Raw genomic sequence first — 21,030 nt, forward strand, 5'->3', positions numbered from 1 at the left:
GCTATCTCCTCAGAAAGACACTTCAAACATTTATATGAATTGATTTGCTCCTTGAACCAGGTTCTATTACAATTCTTGTCTGGTTATCCTGTAATAGGTTTGCAGCATTACACTCAGTGGCCCATGTTAGTTGTCTGAAGTCACAAGCGTCACACCAATGTGCTTAAAGAGAAAATCTGGCCTGTTTGTGAATCCCATCTTAACAGAAAATGTCCTGATTCATATCTAGAAATGTCACTCTTGCAAATAAAAGAGCAATTCTACTGCACTGTGATTCATCTGTAGTTATTATTGTCATAGAATATATCCTTACAACTGATGTCAACAGTAAAACTTGCAAAGAACTTGGAGGATGCTAATAGGAAGAACAATGAGAGATGCAAGTCCCTTGCTTCTCTTTACAGGACACTGGGCAAGATGGCCATTTGTATCAAATTGCAAAACCAAGGTTCACGTCTGGAGTTGCAGGACATATGGCTGGGTTTGTCTCCAGAGCAAAACTAAATGGGAGCTTTCATTTATTCAGGGTTGTAAGATAGCTCCAGATGTATACCTTCTTCAGTCTCCACGGGTAAACATCCCTGTGTCATGAAAACACCAGGTTTATTTCTCTCCCCCACCATAACCACATTTATTACCTTTAATGAATTTTTGAAGCTGTATGAAGCTGTCTTCTCATGGCCATCTGTGTTCTCCTCCCGTTTCTTGCAGAAAAGTAGTATCTTGGTATAGAGGAAGAGGTGTCTCTGCATCGGTTTGAATCTAGCCAAGTCCTTCACCTTGTTGTGTCCCTTCTTGTGGTCAGTCCACACATTGAAGGAACCTTGCATCAACAGTTTGCCAAGCTCACTAACATCACCCTAGCAAGCAAGGAAAAGAGAGCCATTTAAACTAGGGCAGTCCCAAGCACAGGTTTCCCCCCAGTGGTGTTTAAGCTTCCAGGCAGAGATGTGTGCCTAGGCATCCCATGTGTTGGACAGTGGACATGTTACAGCTGAAATCCCAGCTGCTTGTCTCCTTGCTAAACCACTAACCTACTGCTTTCCATGTCCATAATTCCCCACTCATAATTAGTGTCTAAGGTCTGTCTCGGGACTTCTTTGGGTCTGACACACAGGCTGTCTGATCTGATGACCTCAGAGGAAGCACCTTATGACAAGAACTGAGTTTCAAGACTCCTGACTCCAAGATAGTATGAAGGCCCAGTGCAGTCCAGATATCGAAGCAATGGGCTTGGCTCTGAAAGATCTAGGTTCACTTTTTGCTATGCTATAAGCTGCTTTTATCCCTGGGCAAAACCTTGAAAGATGGATGCTTAGATGTCTCAAGACACAGATTGGTGCCTAGAGGTAAGCAGGTGTGTAATTCCCTCAAATTTCTTTAAAAGCGTTGTCAATAATTTCTCAGCTCACATCTGCAAACTCCGCAATGCTGCACAGCTTTGTGCAAATAGGGAGTAAATGTACCAAGGAGCCATAAAAGTACCTGAGGGAGAGTGAAATTAAGCAGGAACCAGACCTCTGTAAGTTAAAACCCTTGTCTGAGGACCACTGATGAGTAAATACTTCAACTGATATAAATATTTGTCTCAGATACCACCAGCACAAACATTTCTAGCATGGTTCTGTACTAAAGAGTGTAGCAATGTGTGAATAGAAGGCGTGGCAACAACCCATGGCAATGGGCTTCATCAAATAATGACAAACATAATTATCCTAGCAGCAAGTTTTTCTAGGAATGCTTTGTATAGTAAATTGAAGGAATAGATTCAGTGCATTATTAAAACACTTATTTTTAACATTTGTATGTTCTGGTGATTATAAGGTGAAGATTTTGACTCCAAGCAAAAGCAGGAATGTCTGATTTCTTAAACTAAGCACTGCAACCTGTTCTCCCTCTCACTCCCCATCCTCTGGAGATCCAACTGCAAAACCAGGGTTTGATTAGGTACTTTTCCACTCCATATCAGGGTATTACTAGACTCTCAAAAGCATTCAAAACAACTCAGTAATTTCTATAACAGTCTCTCATCTCTAATGAAAAAAAAAAGAAGAGCTGGATTTTCTGATTTGTGCACACAGGACTCTGTGTATTTATATGTGTATGTGGGTGTAATCTGCAAGCCTGTGAAAAAAGCCTATGAAAAGCATATTGGAAAGATGTAAAGCTAAACAAACAAACATATTTTTGACATAGTTCTGACAAGGCTGAGAGGCTCCTGTCACTCCAAACACTGTTCAATATAGCACTGATTTCCAGAAGCTCAGTTCAACTCCTGTGATAGGTCTGTCTCTTCTTGGATCTGGGATTGGGATTACAGTAAGTGAAGTGGGAGGCTACCATTGCAGAGTGAAAGAACATGGGTAGGGATGGCAGTCGGCAGCAATCCCACAGAAGACTTTGAATATCAGCCCACAAGCCCTGGCTTCTCTCTTCAGTGTGGGCATCAAACAGAGAGGAGTACACTGTTTCTGGTAACTTGCGCTAGTGGACAGCAATATTTTGTCCTAAATAAAGTTTACTTAAAATCAAGAATTTGATCACTATCTCAAATATAATTATTCCATGTTAGAACAATACACTTTATCTCATGTTTATGGAAGATGAGAAATACATATGGATGGCTTGAGTGCTGCATAACTCATAAACAAACTACTCAGACCAGATTGTATACAAGGGTTAGGATCATAGGAAACACCTCTAAAACTTCTGCTCTTTAAGCTTTACTCTACTTTTTTATGGCTTTGCCCAAAAATAAAATAAAATTTAAAACCCAAACACCCCCAAATTGCAGTTTCTTACATTAGAGTTCAGCTCAAGTCTGCATGCGCACAGCTCCAAGAAGCAGAATATCCTATGCAATTAGGAGCATTCATCTGCTGCCACAAAACCTGGTTTTCCACTGGCATAATATCCTTCTCTGAAAGGTGTTCTAGGCAAGTATTTCTATCATGCCTGTGTGGGAAAGACTCCAGAAGATGTGGTGTGGTTTCATGAGCTATGGGAGGTGTTTATTTGTCATGACAGCTGAGCTTCTGGGACAGGTGGAATGGGGAGAAGAAATTATTGGGTTCATCCTCTATCACGCTTTTACCCCATTTAATATCATGTAACAGACCATCTCAGGAATGCTCTCAGCATTGGGCTAAGCAGCAGCCATGTTCCAGTTAGTAATGTCTTTCAGTTCAGCTAACAAAGCAGAGGCAAAAATCCAGTCCTTGGAGCTACTATCTGGCATTTCCCAGAAGGCTGATAAATTTAAAGTAGAAGCTAAAAAGCTCCTACTTTTGAATTTGCCAGGGACAGAAATGCTCTGTTGAAGTACAAAACTAATCTGAGACTTGAAAGTAAGGAATGGGCAAACACAAGGGAAAACACTCAATTTTAAAAAGGGAAAAAAGGCAGACCTGAGGAACTACAGACCAGTCATGAAGCAGATCCTCCTGGAAACTATGCTAAGACACATGGAAAATAAGGAGGTGATTGCTAACAGCCAACATGGCTTCACTAAGGGTAAATTGTGCCTGAAAAGTTTGGTAGCCTTATACAATGGGGCCTGCAGCACTGGCGGACAAGGGAAGAGTGACTGATGTCATCTACCTGGACTTCTGCGAGGCAATTGACACTGTCCCACATAACATCCTTGTCTCTAAACTGGAGAGGCATGGATTTGATGGATGGACCACTCAGCAGATAAGGAATTGGTTGAATGGTTGCACTCAAAAGAGTTGCAGTCAACAGCTCGATGTCCAAGTGGAGACCAGTGACAAGTGGCATTCCTCAGGAGCTGGTATTAGGACTAGTCCTGTTTAACATCATTGTCAGCAACATGGACAGTGGGATTGAGTGCACCCTCAGCAGTTTGCTAACAACACCAAGCTGTGTGGTGCAGTTGACACGCTGGAAGGAAGGGATGCCATCCAGAGGGACCTGGACAGGCTGGAGAGGCGGGCCCATGTGAACCTCACAAAGTTCAGCAAGGTCCTACACCTGGGCAATCTTAAGCACAAATACAGGCTGGGTGGAGACTGCATCCCTGGGGATAAGGACTTGGGGGTGTTGATTGATGAGAAGCTCAACATGAGCTGGCAGTGCTTGCAGCCCAGAAATGCTGGGCTGCATTAAAAGGAGTGTGACTAGAAGGCTGAGGGAGGTGATTCTCCCTCTCTACTCCACTCTCATAAGACCCCACCTGGAATACTGTGTTCAGCTCTGGGACCCCCAACATAAGAAGAACATGGAGCTGTTGGAGAAAGTCCAGTTGAGGGCCATGAAGATGATCAGAGAGCTAGAGCACCTTTCCTATGGAGACAGGCTGGAAGAACTGGGCTGGAGAAGGTTCCAGTGGGATATTAGAGCAGCCTTCCAGTACCTAAAGGAGGTCTACAAGAAAGCTGGAGGGGGACTTTTTACAAGGGCAGGTAGTGAACTGAAAGAGGGTAGATTTAGGTTAGACATTAGGAAAAATTCTTCACAGTGACAGGGGTGAAGTAGTGGCACAGGTTGTCCAGAGAAGTTGTGGCTGCCCCACACCTAGAAGTATTCAAGGCCAGGTTGGCTGGGGCTTTAAGCAACCTATTGTGGTGGAAAGTGTCCCTACCTGTGGCAATGGGGTTGGAACTAGATGATCTTTTAAGGTTCCTTCCAAACCATTCTATGATTGTATCAAGCCACTTTATCCTGCAAAACACAGAATAACCTCTTCCGCCCAAACAGTCAGTATAGACCACAGCACTTTCTCAGGAAGTCACATTCTGAGCCAAATACTGTTTTTCTGGTGTCCAGGCTAAGTCTTGTTACTCTGATCTAGTAATTCCTTGAACCCAGTTTCTCAGTACATTGTTTCTCCTTGACATTTTCACCCTGCAGCTGTTTCAGAATGGGCAACCACATCACCCTCAGGCCTGATTTCACCAGGCATGCTTCCACTTCCACTTTTCACTTAAGGACTCATTTCATATAGGCAACACTAGTTCTTGAAAGTCATATGACTTCAATAGAGCTTCAGCAGAGAGATATATACTTGTGATATATATTTGTGGGCCTTTGATTTGTACTGTGGTTGTTATATCATGTTTCAGATAATGAGTCTGCCAGTCATTGGGATGGATTCTATTACTCAGTTTAAATGGAAGCCAGATTTTCGTCCCTAAGTGCAAAAGATTTGGGAACACTTGAGTTGCATAGGGATCACAAAGTTTCATCAAATTTCTTAAGTTATGTCTGTCACACTTACTACCTCTCACCTACAAATGAGTTTTGGGTGTGATTACTCAAAAGGGCTGCATTTGTCCCACTTCCTCCCTACATTCCCACCCCTACCTCCATATGACAGGTATGCTGACATGTGTTTTTGATCACTGAGTGGCATCCTTCAAGAATGTGGCACAGGCTCCTGCAAAGTGTACTAACCATGGCACAACATCATTAGTAATGAGAGGAACATTGGATGGGTCAAGATCAGAGTAAGAGCACAGCATATAGTACCTCATATCCTGTGATTGCTATCTGGTGCATGGAGTCATTTACTGATTTGATGATATCAAGCATCGTGGCCAGGGCTTCTTCCAATTCAGCAGTACCCTCTGAATTCTTGCTGCATTTCAGCATTTCCTGATTAGAAAAAGATATGAAAACTACTTGGAAACTTCTTATACCAGATGTCACTATATGACAACCATCCCTTGAAATTTATGCTGACTAGACAAGTAGCAGAACTATAAAAAAAAACCACAACCAAAACACCAAAAAAACCCCAGGGCATTCACCAGGATTGTCACTGAGGACATACATTTTGACCTTTTGGACATTTTCAAGTTTTACAGGTTCATTTAAGATGAGACAAGAGCATTCTGACATATTTACAATGCATTTTTTTGATGTCAAAGAATTACATTCAGTTTTTTTTTACTCCACATCTGCTAGAGAATAAATTCAATGATTTCAGGTGTTACAGAATTCATTATTTCCCTTGGCAGTTTGTTCCACATGGTACTTATTATCACTGTGAAAAATATAAATTAACTTCCAGTCTGAATTTGGTGTATTTGCCATTCCACTAATCAGGTCTTAGCTAACTCCTGTCAGATAAAGAAATTCTGCATGGGAAGAAGTCACTCCTTGTGGAGATGCTTGTAGACTTATGGTCAAATCTTCTTACAAATCTCTCTTCCTAAATTAAATAAGACTTCTTTAATCTATAAGACAGGTTTTTCAGCTGGGTTTTTTTTTTTTTTTTGGAGGAGAAATAGGCCAGATTACTATAAATCTTTCCCACCTCTTATTCTCTACCTCTACAATCTACAGATCTATGTCTGCAAATTTGAAAACTTTTTCTGAAAGCTAGTAATTTTGAAGAACAGTGCTGACCTCTTGCAAAAATTCATCAAACATTATATTCTGCTTCAAATATGGTGAATTATTCCATCTTCCAACTTTTGCACAAAGGACAAGTTAAGAAGCACGTGTGCAAAGCAAAGAAACAAAACCTTCTGAGGGCTCAATTTCTGTAATCAATTCATATACAGAGATCCTACTTAGAATTCCAAATATTTAGGGCGAACTGTTCACATAATCCAATACAGTTCCTTACAAAGATGACTTTTCTTATTGCTATATGCGTCTTTTGCTTGAAAAGTTCTTATCATAGCTCAGGATTTAACTATCTTCCTGTAACCAATGGCTATGTCCTATGTAAATCCTGAAAAACACTAAAATTTTCATTTTAAATGAAATTAACTGCCTTGCCTCTTGCTTTTCTGCCTACAGAGGAGCCCTGCTGATTCAGATACACAGATCATTTTTTTCCCTACTGTATTGTATAGAAAGCAGTTACTGCCAGTGAGTACCCACTTGAGATCAGAATCAAACTCTGTATCTTTGCTAAAAGCATCTAGGGAAGAAAAGGTTAACAAATATAAACCCACATATGTTTTGCACAGTCTTTGGAAAACATGAGTCTCAAAGCATCTGGAAGATCCTTTGGTAGGAATCTGAAGGATTCCTACCATTAAACAGAAAAAGGTGATTGCAACCAAAACAGAAAAAGTAAGATGACTGCAATCAAAATTAGTAGGACAACTAATCATATATGGTCACCTGTGATTTTGATGCTTGGAATCTGCATCCATTATTCAGCTGAAATAATAAGTTTATTGGTTGTTAATGAGACAATGGTTCCATAATTCATAATCAAATAACCACTTTATTCATCATTATTTACTCGGCCTACCCTATATATCTACCAGTGGAACGAAAGAAGTGTTTGACTGAATACAGTTTCCACTTCAGAAATGCAAGCCATGAAGAAACCAATTCTTGTAATAATAGCAACTCACTAAGAACTGTGCCATAAGTGAGTTCCATTTTGTTTCCTTATACTGATTACAATGTAAACAGAAACTATGCTCCAGAAATATTCCTAGGAATGAATCAAGACTCTACAAACTTTAGTAATCTTTATTATAGTAAGAATGAGACCCCTTCATTAGGGAGGCCATTGACAAGGTTTTCATTCAGGCATATTATTTTCAGTCACATTTTGAGTTTGGGAATAATTTAATCCAAAATTTGAGGCACTTATGTTCCCATAAAACAGGGCTGCAAAAAGGTAGTTCTTGCAAACCCCAAACTGCAGTAGTCTTTCCTCAAGTGCTTGGGTGACCAGGGCTTGGAAGGTAAAAGCATGATGCATTCCTATAGCACCTGTTGCACAATTTCTAGGATGAGGGTGGATCCCTGCTGTTTGTATAGTGGGTATGCTGCTTTACAATATTAGTTAAACTTGTTGAAATCAGAGTGTTTGCAATAATCATGACTCAGAATTTGCCCACCACTCAAGTCACAGAGCTTCTTAAGCACTTGTTACCATTTTCAGACTCCCATTTTCCTGCACTTTTAAATGCTCCTGCTGCCAGGAAAAGAGTGCACCACCTTCATAGACTTCATAATCCCTGACAAAGTAAATGTCTGTGCCAGTGTGTTGTTGCTAAGTACAAAACTGGTCTGACCAGCCTCAACCCCAATAGCTGCAACCTGTTTTGCCTCGGAATTTTACTCCTTGATCTAATCTTGGTTTTATTTACAGTCATATTTCAAATTAAAAGTAGAATCTGGTTTACTCTTGCTCTTCTAAAGACCTTGACATTTTCTCCCTTGTCACAGAAGAGTTTCAAGAAATGAGACAAATTTACTTCTGGATTACACTGATGTAAATCTACTGAAATCAAAGAAGTTGCATCCTTGTTAGTATCCTCTTTCAATATTTGAATTCTACAGTTTTGTGTAAAGTCAATAAGCAGGTCACAGAAACACTGCACAAGTGAATGGCGAGCTAGATCCTCACGTGGCTTAAACTGACACAATCTGACCAGTGCCATGGTAGTTACTAGCTATTAGCAAATAAAATTGCAGCTTAATATTTTCACTGCTGATTTCATGCTGAATTTCACGCTAAATTTCACAACAGTACACAACACTACATTAAGTCCAGAGGCTTGAGAACTGCCTGTAATTCACCTTCATGACCTTCCCCTAAGGAAAGTCAACAGATATTATTTCGAAGAACTGAGGAAGACAGAAATTTAAGCCACCATCTCCAAAAAATGTTATTGGTTTGAGAGCATGTATTTCCTGTTGCCCAGTTCAGACCAAAATTTCAAGCATGGACCACTCACAGTTACAAACCAAGTCAAGACGGAAGTTCACATATTTATCCTGTGGAAAAGTTACAGGCTATTTGCTCCTAGCTGGGTCTTTAAAACAGAAGAACAGGGTAGGACTTCTTCTGAAAGGTTTGGGCTACAATCATGGTAAAATATCAGGTTCAGAGAGCTGAGTTTTGTTAAACATGGACATATGTCAGAGACAGGATTTAATGCAGCCATTCCTGTTTTCAAACTGTAAAACCATATATTAATCCAATAAAACCAAATTCAATTTCTGTTTAAAGATAAATAATAAATAAGTAAAGAAAACACTATATAAAATATTTTACTTTATGTATGTATAGCAGTACATAGATACATAAAAATACACTGCTATTGCTTAGGATATAAGTACTGCCAAGTAATAGCAGTTCTTATTCTGAAACAAAAGTCCTTTCTTTGACTGTTACCATTTTACAACTTAGCATTACAAAGTATTTCTTGAAGAAGTGAGAGAGTATTTATTTCCACATAGTCCTTCAGAAAACATTGCTGATATGCAATTCTGTAAGTAAAACAAGCTATGCATTGGAATTCCTAGCACTCTCATGGAGAACTTACCTTTAACAGCAACTGGTACTTGGTGATTCTCTGGACTGGCTTTAAGAGATAAGCATCTAGAGAGAGTTTATGATCCAATTTACGCTGACATTCCTGTAAGAGACAACAGGGAAGAAAAATACTATTGTTTCTCGAAACACAGGCAAGACACCAAGATTATTATCATTTTGTAATTTGAAGATATGTCTGTGAGTTAAATGAAAGATAAATTTGTTCCATCTTCATAGGAGTTTCCAGGTTACCTATGCCACAGTGAAAATGGATCTAAACGAGCTAATGTGTAGGTTCAATTTAATGTCGAAATTGGTATGCACTGTTTAGAAGCTTGTAATTATCTGGGGTTTGCAAAGAAGCCAGCAGTTCCTTGGTTGGGGTATAGCCTGAAGAGCCAGGCTCCTGTCCAGGAAATCTACCTACTATTCTGCCTACCTAGTCTCTTGTAGAGAGCACCTTGACACATACTGAGCACTTGCCATCAGAATAAGAAGGGTGCAGAAGAGTCTGTTTATTGCTCTAAGTTTTCTAAAATAAGAAGAGATACAGAAGGAAAACAAGCTTTGATGGTCTTGCACTGCTAGTCTGCAATGAGACTCCACCTGAAAAAAGATGCTATCTCCACATTGTCTCCAGAGAGCTTCGGACCTTGGCTTGTTCTGACAGTATTTTTCATATATTTGGAGGTCCTCTTTCTGCAAGAAAAGGAGAGTTAAAAGTCAGGTAGGAAAAAAGAATCCACAGAGCATCTGCCTTGAGTCACGCTTTTTCTTACCTTCCATCCTAACACATGCAGTAGTTAATACAGGGGGATAACTCTGTATGTAAAAATATACTGAAGCTACCAAACTTGCTTTTTACTCCTGTAAAGTTTAATACACCTGAAAACAAGACTTTACTCACTTTTTACACGAAGCAAGGAGACTACAAACTGGAAGACATATCATATAATTGCAAAACTATTGTCTTCCAGGGAAGGGAAGAGATGGTTTGAAAAAAATCAAACAAACAAAAAAAGCATTAGAAATGTAAATTTTGTTAACAATTCTGGCATAGACTGGTAATTGCTAACAACACTCACCACTTAGCTAAGGTTTACATGTTCAAAATACTTTGAAAAGAGTGTTGGCTCTCAATAGTACAAGATTGAATTAAAAAGCAGCAAGCTTGTCTTGTGGATGTACCAGGCCAGGCAGGGAGAAGTACTTAAACCCTGTCCTATCCAAACTAGAAGTGGGTGGATTCACTCGACCTCTGTTTACCCATGACTATACTCCAACTGCTCTGAAGTCCATGGCAAAAATCTCACTGACTTCAGTGAGGGGGGAAAAAAAAAATAAAAAAAATAAAAAAGGAAGCTCTATAAAAGCCCGGAGAGGTGTATTTTGAGCTCCCCAGGCTGTATGGATGGGTGCAGACAGGCAGATGCTCCTGTGTCAGGTTCTCCGCTCACTGACTGCAGTCAGCACAGAAGCCCTGGAGCCACACGACCATGGAGCGGTGCCACAGAGATTCCAAAGCAGGGCTGGCTGTGTTTGACCAAGTGGGAGCTTTCTATCTTTGTCAGCACCTATCCTGGTGGACATAATCTCAGTGAATCAAATGCAGCACTAAAAATAAATCTCAGGAATTCCTGGCTCTTGCCTCTCTGCTTTCAGCCCACTAGACAGTGCCTGTACAAGACTGGTGGAGGGAAAGCATTTTCTTTTGTACAGAGTTACAAGAAGAAATCAGTATTGCTGCTGCCTTCCTCTACAGACCTATGCTGGCATCACCCTGAAGAACTGGATATGAAAGCAGAGCTATGCCACGCAACACCTTGCTGTGTTAAGGATTACACAATACAAAAAGCTTTGTTTTGACTCAATAGAGTATTAATGGAGCTATATCAAAACAAGCACAGAATTTTCTCCACAAAAATAGATCTGCTTGTAGATGTTGCCTTGGAAGGAAGTTAGCAGGAGGTAAAACACACAGATGTAAAAGTACTAACAAAGTGTAATCAAGCATTACAATTTACTCCTGGCCCACAGAAACCTGATAGGACTGAGCAAGAGCAATAGAGACAGCAACAGTCAAGATCACTAGTAGGAATAAGAGAAAAGTACCAATTTACATTTAAAGAAAAGGTATAATGATCAACAATTTACCAGTAATTTGTTATAGTGGAACCACCCTATGCCAATGCAATCTTCTACTGCTGCCTAAACCAATGACACCTGCTCAGGCAGGTACTTGTATCTTTAAATGCAGCTTTAAATTTTGTAACAGTGTAAGGAATAGGAAATTCCTGATGAAATTACTAGGATCAGACTCTGAAATGCCAACAAATAATTAATTGCCCAGTTACTCAAATCCCAGTCTTAAATGTTCCACACATCTCTATTTTCATATCCAGATGTTCTGACTTCTTGCTGGTACTTTTACACCATGCTCATCTCTCCTGGAATGCCTTTCCTTTCCACAGTGATTTGTATCCTGGATCTTTGTAAGCTTTCACACACATGGCATATATGCACAGTTCCAATTATCTTTCTGACTACTGATTTATGAATAAATTTTGCTTTATATTAGAATCTAGCACTTTAAATCCAACTTGCAGGTTTCTGGTCAGCTGCTACAGTCCTTTCACAGATAGCTTCCTTTTCTAAATGCTTCTTTCTCCCTGAACAACCTAATGCCCCATCTGCTGGATCCTGTTATATTATTCTCTCTTCCCAAGGTATTAACAATAAGTCAACAGTGGTAATCCACAGTGAGTCACCTCTGCCAGGCATCTCACCTGGCACATGTTGGTAAGCAATCTGACACACCTTTCGTTTCTTCCTGGGCATTCTTGCCTTGGTTTGGTAAGCCCTGTGTTTAGTGCATCAGCCCAGAGTGTCCTCGTTGCTCCTAAAAGCACTAGAAGACCCATCCTGCAAAGCATTCAGTACACATCCCACCCCTCTTTGAGCACCTGTGCAGTTCTTGCCACAGAGAGCAAGACTCAGGCACCAGGGTGTCCCACCTGCAGCTCTCAGATGCTTTCAAGCAGCTCTGGAATCAGGGCTGAAAAGTCCCAGTGTGATCAGACAGGGTAACATTCTTCAAGTATGAATCTAAAAATCAGTCTGTTCCTTATTGAAAGCCCACCATGATGTTGTGGCAGGATGGTTACACCCTTACAAAGAAAGAGCAATGGAGAAGTGAATCTGCAACAATTCAAGTTTCCCCCAGAATTCGGCATCAGCTCTAACAGCAGCCGTTTCAGTCTCCTCCCATGCCAAAGCAAGCACAGTCATAAACTCATAGAGAAGCCTCTGCTCAGCAGGAAGACATAAAAACCTGCCAAATCATGGGGATCACAAATACACAACCAGAATTTTGTTTGTGCCTCCTAAGGGCAATCCAACAGAAACAACAAATTTCTGGACTTTATGTGGCTTCTTCTAAAATCAGAACATAGAGGCAAGTTCTTGAATCAAAGGTGCTACTGTGTGAGCAGAGACATCTCAAGAGAGGCTTTTGCTTTCGTAGTGTGAAATCTGACATAGGAAGAATGCAAATGCATGATTTAACCTGGTATTCAATACATTTAGCGTTCTTTGACTAGGCCATAAAAACTGATAAGCAAAGGCTACAGAGGGACCAATTTTCTTTGACTTCACACCTGGACCATAGCTTTAGTGCTGCTTTTATACTGGTAGAATAGTGAGGAAAATTGGGCTCAATAGCTGCTTTTACAGAGAGAGACATAAGCTACAGTATTTAAACATAGAATTTGAACTTCCTGCAGAATTACAGGATCAGTTCAGTGTCAAGAATTTCTCTTTATCTCCAAATCCAGGCATATTTGCAACATATACACTATTTTATGCTTCCTGGATTTCAAAGGTCTACATTCTTCAAAGACCGTTTATCCTGTTTTGTATGACTTCACCACAGTATTTTCCTGCTCAGCATCTGAATCTTAGAGTAACAACGTATTGCTTAGCAGTGTCATTTACACAAGCTCTAAATGCTTTGCTGTTAAACAGAAAATAATTCAGTGGACTTATAATCACATTTACACAGAATCAACTAGATTGGAAAAGACCTTTAAGATCATCAAGTCCAACTGTTACCCCAGTACTGCCAAGGCCACCACTAAACCATGTCACTGAAGGCCTCATCTACACGGATTTTGAACACTTCCAGGGACAGTGATTCCACCACTTCCCTAGGCTGCCTGTTCCAATGCCTGATGAAACCTTTTGGTGAAGAAATTTTTCCTAATATCCAATTTAAACCTCCCCTGATGCAGCTTGAGGCCATTACCTCCTGTCCTATCACTTATTACTTGGGGAAAAAGACCAGCCACCTCCTCTCTCCATCCTCCTTTCAGGTAGTTGTACAGATCGTTATGTTTCCCCCCAGGCCTTCTCTTCTCCAGGCTGAACAGCCCCTGTTCTCTCAGCCATTCCTCATAAGACTTGTGCTCCAGACCCTTCACCAACTCTATTGCCCTTCTCTGGACCTGCTCCAGCACTTCAATGTCTCTCTTGTAGTGAGGGGCCCAGAACTGAACACAGGATTCGAGATGCAGCCTCACCAGTGCCAAGTACAGGGGGATGTATACTTTCCTGGCTGTACTATTGCTGATACAGGCCAGGATGCCATTGGCTTTCTTGGCTACCTGGGCACAAGCTGGCTCACATTCAGTCATCAATCAGCACCCCAAGGTCCTTTTCTGACGAGCAGCTTTCCAGGCACTCTTCCCCAAGCCTGTAGCATTGCATGGGGTTGTTGTGACCCAGGGGCAGGACCCAGTACTTTACCTTGTTGAACCTCCTAGCATTGGCCACAGCACACCGATTCAGCCTGCCCAGATCCCTCTGCAGAGCCTTCCTACCCTCCAGCTGACCAACACTCCCACCCAACTTGGTGTCATCTGTGAATTTACTGAAAGTGCACTCAATCCCCTCATCCAGATCATCAATGAAGATATTAAACAACACTGGCTCTAATATCGAGCCCTGAGGGACACCACTAGTGACTGGTCACCAACTAGATGTGACGCCATTTACCACCACTCTTTGGGCTCTGGCATCCAGTCAGTTTTTAACCCAGCGAAGAATATACCCATCCAAGCCATGAGCAGCCAGTTTCTCCAGGAGAATGCTGTGGGAGACAGTGTCAAATTGTTATCCAAATAGATAACATCTACAGCCTTTCCCTCATCAACCAGCTGGGTCACCTTGCCATAGAACGAGATCAGGTTGGTCAAGCAGGACCTGCCCTTCATGAACTCATGCTGACTGGGCCTGATCCCCCCATTTTCCCACACGTGCTGTGTGATCTCACTTAGGATGATCTGCTCCATGACCTTCCCTGGCACCGAGGTTAGACTGACAGCCCTGTAGCTTCTGGGGTCTTTCTTCCTGCTCTTTTTGCAGAGAGGCATCATCTTGGCCTATCTCCAATTCTCTGCAACCATCCCAATAGACTAGGACTCCTGATAAAGGATGGAGAGTGGCTTGGTGAGCTCACCTGCCAGCTCCTTCCGCATTCAAATATGATGCTGTTCAGCCTGGCTTGTTTGTAACTAGGGGGCACACCCTTTGGAAGTATCACATGTTCATAATTCCCATTGAAATCTTAGTTATACAGCAGTGCACAACACCTCTGACAAACGAGATGTGCGTGTTTCATCCAAATTTGTGTTTCATACAGCACCTTGTTAAAAAAAAAATTTAACACGTACTCTGGAAAAGCAGCAAATGCTAGATGTAGTATAGAGTAGAAGCAGGCGGCACTTTTGTCTATAGGGAAGAGGACAGATTTTCCCATTTCTCATGCTTCTTCCATCTCCCATGTAAAACAGTCTTATTCAAGCAGTTTGTCAGACTATGAAAATGGAAGCAACCCACCAAAACTTTTTTTTTCCCCTCCTGACCAGTGTGGCATCTGAATGAGTGCTATATAAACTACATAAGTGCTACAAAATGAGTGCAGGAAACAGAATTAACAGTCCCTTACTGGGGAGGATGGAGGGGAAGGGACATAACTGGGAGCTCTTGGAGAAGAAAAATGCAGAACTTAGGTACTGAAAGTCACAGAAAACGAAGACACATGAATATGACCAAAACCACCACTGCCTGTAAGCTTTGGGCTTTCCCATAAACAGAGCTCACTCTTAATTTTTTTTTAAGAAAAGCTAACCCTAACCACTTCATACAAGTGGGGAGAATCCCATTTGGTTGTTGAACTATGTGAACATGTAAAGGAATTGACCTCACAGAGTCTTATGGAGGTGGTGGGGTTTCACCACGCAAGGAAGGTGGTAAACTGTTGTACCAGTTTTAGGGGAGTAGCTCTCCTGAGTGGTGCTGAGAAAAAGAGAGATATGATAAGACAGGAACAGGATGTAGTATCTGCACTCAGAGCAATCTGCTGTGACACCATTCTCTGCTTATTTACAGTAGGGTGGTGCCTGGGATACATTAGACTGCAGGTATACATTTGTCTGATATGAAAAGCACATTAAACATTTGGATTATTTCTTTTTTTAACCAGGTCTTAAAATACATTGGTAAAACACTAGTAATAGATCTCTTCCTGTCAGTAAACAGGTAAAAGTTTGGATTTCAGAAAACACACTTGTTTGTTAGCTTTTGCTTAATTTGGAAATATCTGCTTATGTGGGTTTCTCTCATTCACAAAAGCAACCAGAGTGAAAAGACAGGAATAAATCTGTAAGTACTGTACATTAAGACCATAGATATTCATACAAATCTGCAAATTCTTTTCTGCAATTTGCAGGAAAACAAATCTGCAAAAGAATTTACTTACTCTTTTCAAAAAGCATCGGGCAAGAAGCTCAGGGTTTTCAATGCAATTTTCTATCTCCTTAAGGAAAATCCTAAGAGGGAGAAATAAAGCAAACAGTAATGTAACATCCCACTCCCACTGTGTGCTATCTTCTGTGTAAATCCAGCTTTAAATCTACGTTTTTGTAGTAAGGATTCAACAGGGAAGGTAACAATTCTGACACACAAGGAAATATGTATTTTAGAAAAATGGGATGTGATTCACAGCTGATTGCCTGAGTCAACAATAGTATCATGTTTTCATCTGCTCACAAGCATCTGATACATCTGGTTCCTCTGGCTGTCAAGATTTGTTTCCAGTATGTAGCCCGAACACCTGCATCCCGTTTAGTTATGAGGATTTTTTAGAACATCTAGAAAAGACAGAAAAGCTCTGTCACATGCAGTAGCTTAATCAGCAAGCAGTGAAAATATGGCATGTAGTCCAAAGGCTTCTGCTGTGGAGGTCGATAAACTAAGCCTTTAGGGGAAGAAAGACCAGGCTTGCAAATGGAGGGGAATGTCATTCTTCAAATGGAAGACACATTCTTTCAAAATAATACATAAACTGGAAAAGAACTTTTCTACTGTGTACCAACTACTCTGGCATAATATTTAAATTTACGTAAGAGGGATGTTTTAATTTATTTTGTTCAACTGTTTGTTGCATCTTACAGACAATTATTATCCAAAAGATAATAATCCAAACAGCCAGTTTTACTTAATCAAGGCTAGGAAAAGCAGGAAATATACAGAAGTAGCCCTAAGCATTTTGTTTTGAAAGAGAATAAAAAAGAGATTAATTTTATTAATAATTGGCATTCTGTAGCTATGGGCACTAGCTTACCTTGTCCACAGTGTGGACAAGGCTTCTCGAAAGCTTTATGCTAATGAGAAGGATAAAATTCCTTTAAGAAGTGCTATCAAATATATTATGTCTTCTGATGTGACAACAGAAATGTAAGAAAGACAAACATGCTGAACACTAAACTTCCTCACAGGCAGTTTTGCCAGAGAAAGAACATCAGAATTTAGTCCACCGCCATCTACCAGTGTACCAAGAGAACTGACAGAACACTCACCACAAGAAACATGCAAAATGGATATTCCCAGGGGAAATCACTAGTAAATGCACAAAAAGGTATAATTTTTTTTTTTTTTTTTAAAAAAGAAATAGGTGATATCGGAGGTGTTCTCCACCACCCATGGGTTTTATAGGACACACACAGAGGCAAAGTGAGGATGACGTTTCCTGCCTGTGTATATGTGAGTATGACAAAGCACCATACATAAAGGAGTAAAAATGACAGGAGCACCCAAGGATGCAGGCCAACTACCAGTTCTCACGTGCCTGTTGTGGAATTCGTAGATTTCTGGGAGATTCCCAAAAAGAACTTCCTTCTTGTTCTGGAGTGCAGATGGAATCAGATGCACTAAATTGGGATTGTCCATTTCTGAAGCATACCCCTAGAGAGAAGAGTGGAAAATAAAACCAGCCTGTTTTTACCAAGGAAAAAGTACTGTATCCAGGACAGTGAAAAGGCCCAAAGTCTACATGCTTTTTGTTCTCAGCTGAGCATACAAAGGCTTCTCCTATGACTGCTTCTTTGTTGCTTCCATGAATTTCTGATGCTTCCAATTTTCCCCAGAGCTTTTACCTGATAGCTGTGAAAACACATTTTTAACCACAAACGGACAGATTAATGGATCAACAAAAGAGATGAAATTATGTCCTTAGGATTCAAATGCCATTTTGCTCATGCAGGGGTGGAAAATGCTAAGTTTGATAGGCACATATCTTTCTCCTACACTGCTTCATTGCAAAAGGGTTAATTTAGATTTATTTGTTGAACTGTGGTATTTGGCTTGATTATTTGATCGTTTCTTGTAGCAACTGGATTGTGTTTCTTCAATAAAAACTTTGAGAGAACATTCTGAGTGAAGATTTTAAACTCAGGAGTAATATCAGATAAGCTCCCACAAATCAAATCCAATAAAGAAGCAACCACATGGTTGTAATAAGAAACGACTTGGCCCTTGAAGTCCCACCCCAACACAAGCATGATTAAGCCCTACTCATCCTCCATTCTTCCACAGACTAAGGACCTCAGACTCCACATACATACAGTATGTTGGTAGCCTACAAGTTTCAAAAGCTCAGGAGTTATATTTGCAGTGTGACCTGCTCTTTTCTGTGTACCAGCGCTATATGTGACAATAAACAAGAAGGGGAAGAGGGCCTTTCTTTTTCTCAATCATTTTCCAAACCTACATTCACCAAAATTTAGTGTCTGGCCCCATGGAAAACAAGGGTGCTGTTCTTGGTCCATAACTTGCTGTTCTCTGTCCATAACTTTGAGAGTTGTGCAACTTTATCATTCTGTGGTCTGTGGTTAGAAAAGGTGCCTCTTCCTTTAAGCCCTGAGGGAAGATGTTCAAAACATCCTTCTCATTTTCCATCCCCATGGCTGAGCTATCTTGCTAACAGAGCCTGTGTACTCTAAGCAGGAAGTGGAATGTGAGTGCTCAGCCCATGAAGGATGGGCATCGGCAGTGATGACTTAGAGGTTCAGTGCCAGCAGCCACTTCAGGAGAGTTTCTTACCTCTATTATACTTTGAAGTTCTTCTACATAAACTCGTTCTGTTTCTATCAGCTCATTGATTATGTGGCTAAAAGACAAGAAAGGTGGAGAGTTATAGTGTTTACCAACAGTTTAACAAAGCAGACATGAAAGAGACACTTTTCCTTGCATGTTTCTGTTTATGCCTCTACACAAAAAAAACCTTCTGAAGGTCATTTCTCCATATTCAAAATATTGTGCCTTGTTGATAAGCTTAAAAGGCCTAAACATGCCTTGGACTATTATTTTTTTTAGCTCATTTTAAACTTCATCTTGGTTGCTTCTGTCATTTTTATACCTATAAATCTGAATAAAAAGATTACAAATGCCAAGAAGGCAAACAAAGGTTTTACCTTCTAATAATAGCTAACAATACTCAAAAAAAGGGGTTTGTATCTCCCAAGGCTGTTCCATTTCTGTTTTGCTTTCTTTTATAAAATAAACAAAATTGGTGTTCAGGCTTCCTTTCTGTAATGCATTGCAAAAACAGACAGCAGGATGATGTCAGAACTCTGAAAACATAAAAGCAAATTAGAATAAAATATTTACACTGTATTTCAGACTTCTCATATCTAGTATTAGGTTAGTGCTCCTAGGTAACTTGAAGATGCCTGATTTATTTCACAGAAACATGAATGTAACCAATTCACTTTTGGACAGATAACTAATTAGATGTTAAAATCGCATAAATCCCTTGATTTTGGTTTGGTTTTTTTTTCCATCAGTTGTCCCATATTCTCAAGAAAATGTTGTCTTCAATACTCTTATGAACAAAGTTTCCAGGGTAGCTCTTCCAGAGGTTTGGGCAATTTCTCCAAGTAGGATGCCTAGTATTTCTTTCCTGGTCTATGCTTCACAAGAGTCTGTAATCACACAGCTACATCAAGCAAAAAAACATCACTAGAAGGACACTAGGGAGTAATGACTAGAGGAACTGTCATATCGCCAGCCATAAACAGCACACATCCTGAGGCTAGTAAAGTGTAGGCAACTATTGGCATCAATATCAGCATATGCATTTGTCAAATATCTCCCTCTACGTTAGGATAAGGATGAAACCAGTGGTGGCTAGAAAGAAGAAATACATCTTACACTTGGAGACCACCCTACCTCAGGAGCTACCTGCCAATTTACACATATAATCAGTACCATTAATCCCAGGTCCTCCTCTGGAAATGTATTCGCTTAGCATTCTACTGACCAGCCAAAGACGTCATAGTGCGTCTGAAGGGTAGCCTCCAGAGTAAATTGTACAGCAACCACGAGTTTTGGCAAAAATACAGATTTCTGGTATTTTGGTAAAAAGCTCTCCAAGAGACTGGAAGAGATAGAAAACTGCTCCTTTGCTGCTTAGTGCCAAAAGCTTGAAGTATCTCAAGGCTGCTTTCTAAACAAAAATACAGACTGGGAAGTCACTTCTGACATTTCTTCTGGCAAGTTTGCTCTGCCTATGTCTGGTTGCCTGTTTTTTATGTAAGACACAACGGTCATGTAATCAGCCAGACCCTTTTAGCCCCTTATATCATGAACCACATTTGTACTGTTGCATCCACTGTAAGGGGATTTTGTCATTCTCCACATTTTTAAGGATGGCCTTTTTGAGATTAATAAATCAATACCATTTCTAATAAACCTTCCTTTAAATGGTTTGGCCAGGGATTTGAAAGTAAAATGTCCACATTTCAGGCAGCTTGAAATGCAAAAACATTGACTAAAACCCTACTTGGGTTTTTTTCAAGGCAATATGGTTTTGCAGGCTAGGTCAGGACCACTTACTCTGGTCTTATAAGCTATTACTGCTTTATGGACCACTGATTAAGAAACACTATAAATACTGAGAAAACTATAGTTTGCTTTACCTGACCTATAATGTTTCAAGTTTTCTTATGAAATAACTGGGATTTCTTAGGTATCTTGCCATAACACCTTAAGTAAAGACAACATTGTGAACTACACAAGGTAGGGAAATGGCTCATGTCATAACCTACATGCTCCAGGAGTCCAGACTCCAATTAAATGACTGCCACATTGATGTCAAATTGAGATATTTATGCACAGGAAAGCCAAATCTAGCAATAGGGTAAAAACGCTATCAGCCTAATCATGACTAAAGAACACTCCTGAAAAAACACAGGTGCAAAGGGATTCTGCAGTACTTTGCATGACCTCATATAAAGTCAAGCCATGTTGGACTTTAATCACATTTCTCTGAATTTGCACACCTTTGAGCTGGAAAATGTGTCTGGGGTAGGGTCAAAGTATTAGATTACTCCACATGAGATAGACAAAAGGTCCTACACCTGGGTCAGCACAACCCC

General features: G+C 40.4%; 1 protein-coding gene across 1 annotated transcript in view; it reads right to left on the minus strand.

Moving 5' to 3' along the window:
• The window catches only part of LOC104404739 (guanine nucleotide exchange factor DBS-like), a gene marked incomplete at its 5' end in the record, with an annotated part of 43,776 nt that extends 25,015 nt beyond the window's left edge, over positions 1–18,761 (minus strand). The window contains 7 exons of the mRNA XM_010013256.1: positions 639–860; positions 5,488–5,613; positions 9,267–9,359; positions 9,863–9,955; positions 16,074–16,143; positions 17,442–17,557; positions 18,695–18,761. Coding sequence (XP_010011558.1) covers positions 639–860; positions 5,488–5,613; positions 9,267–9,359; positions 9,863–9,955; positions 16,074–16,143; positions 17,442–17,557; positions 18,695–18,761 — 787 coding nt within the window. The remainder of the gene's footprint in view (positions 1–638; positions 861–5,487; positions 5,614–9,266; positions 9,360–9,862; positions 9,956–16,073; positions 16,144–17,441; positions 17,558–18,694) is intronic.
• Between the last annotated feature and the right edge of the window lie 2,269 nt (positions 18,762–21,030).

The sequence above is a fragment of the Nestor notabilis genome, unplaced genomic scaffold (genome assembly GCF_000696875.1).
Source record: "Nestor notabilis isolate BGI_N333 unplaced genomic scaffold, ASM69687v1 scaffold3174, whole genome shotgun sequence".
Lineage (NCBI taxonomy): Eukaryota > Metazoa > Chordata > Aves > Psittaciformes > Psittacidae > Nestor > Nestor notabilis.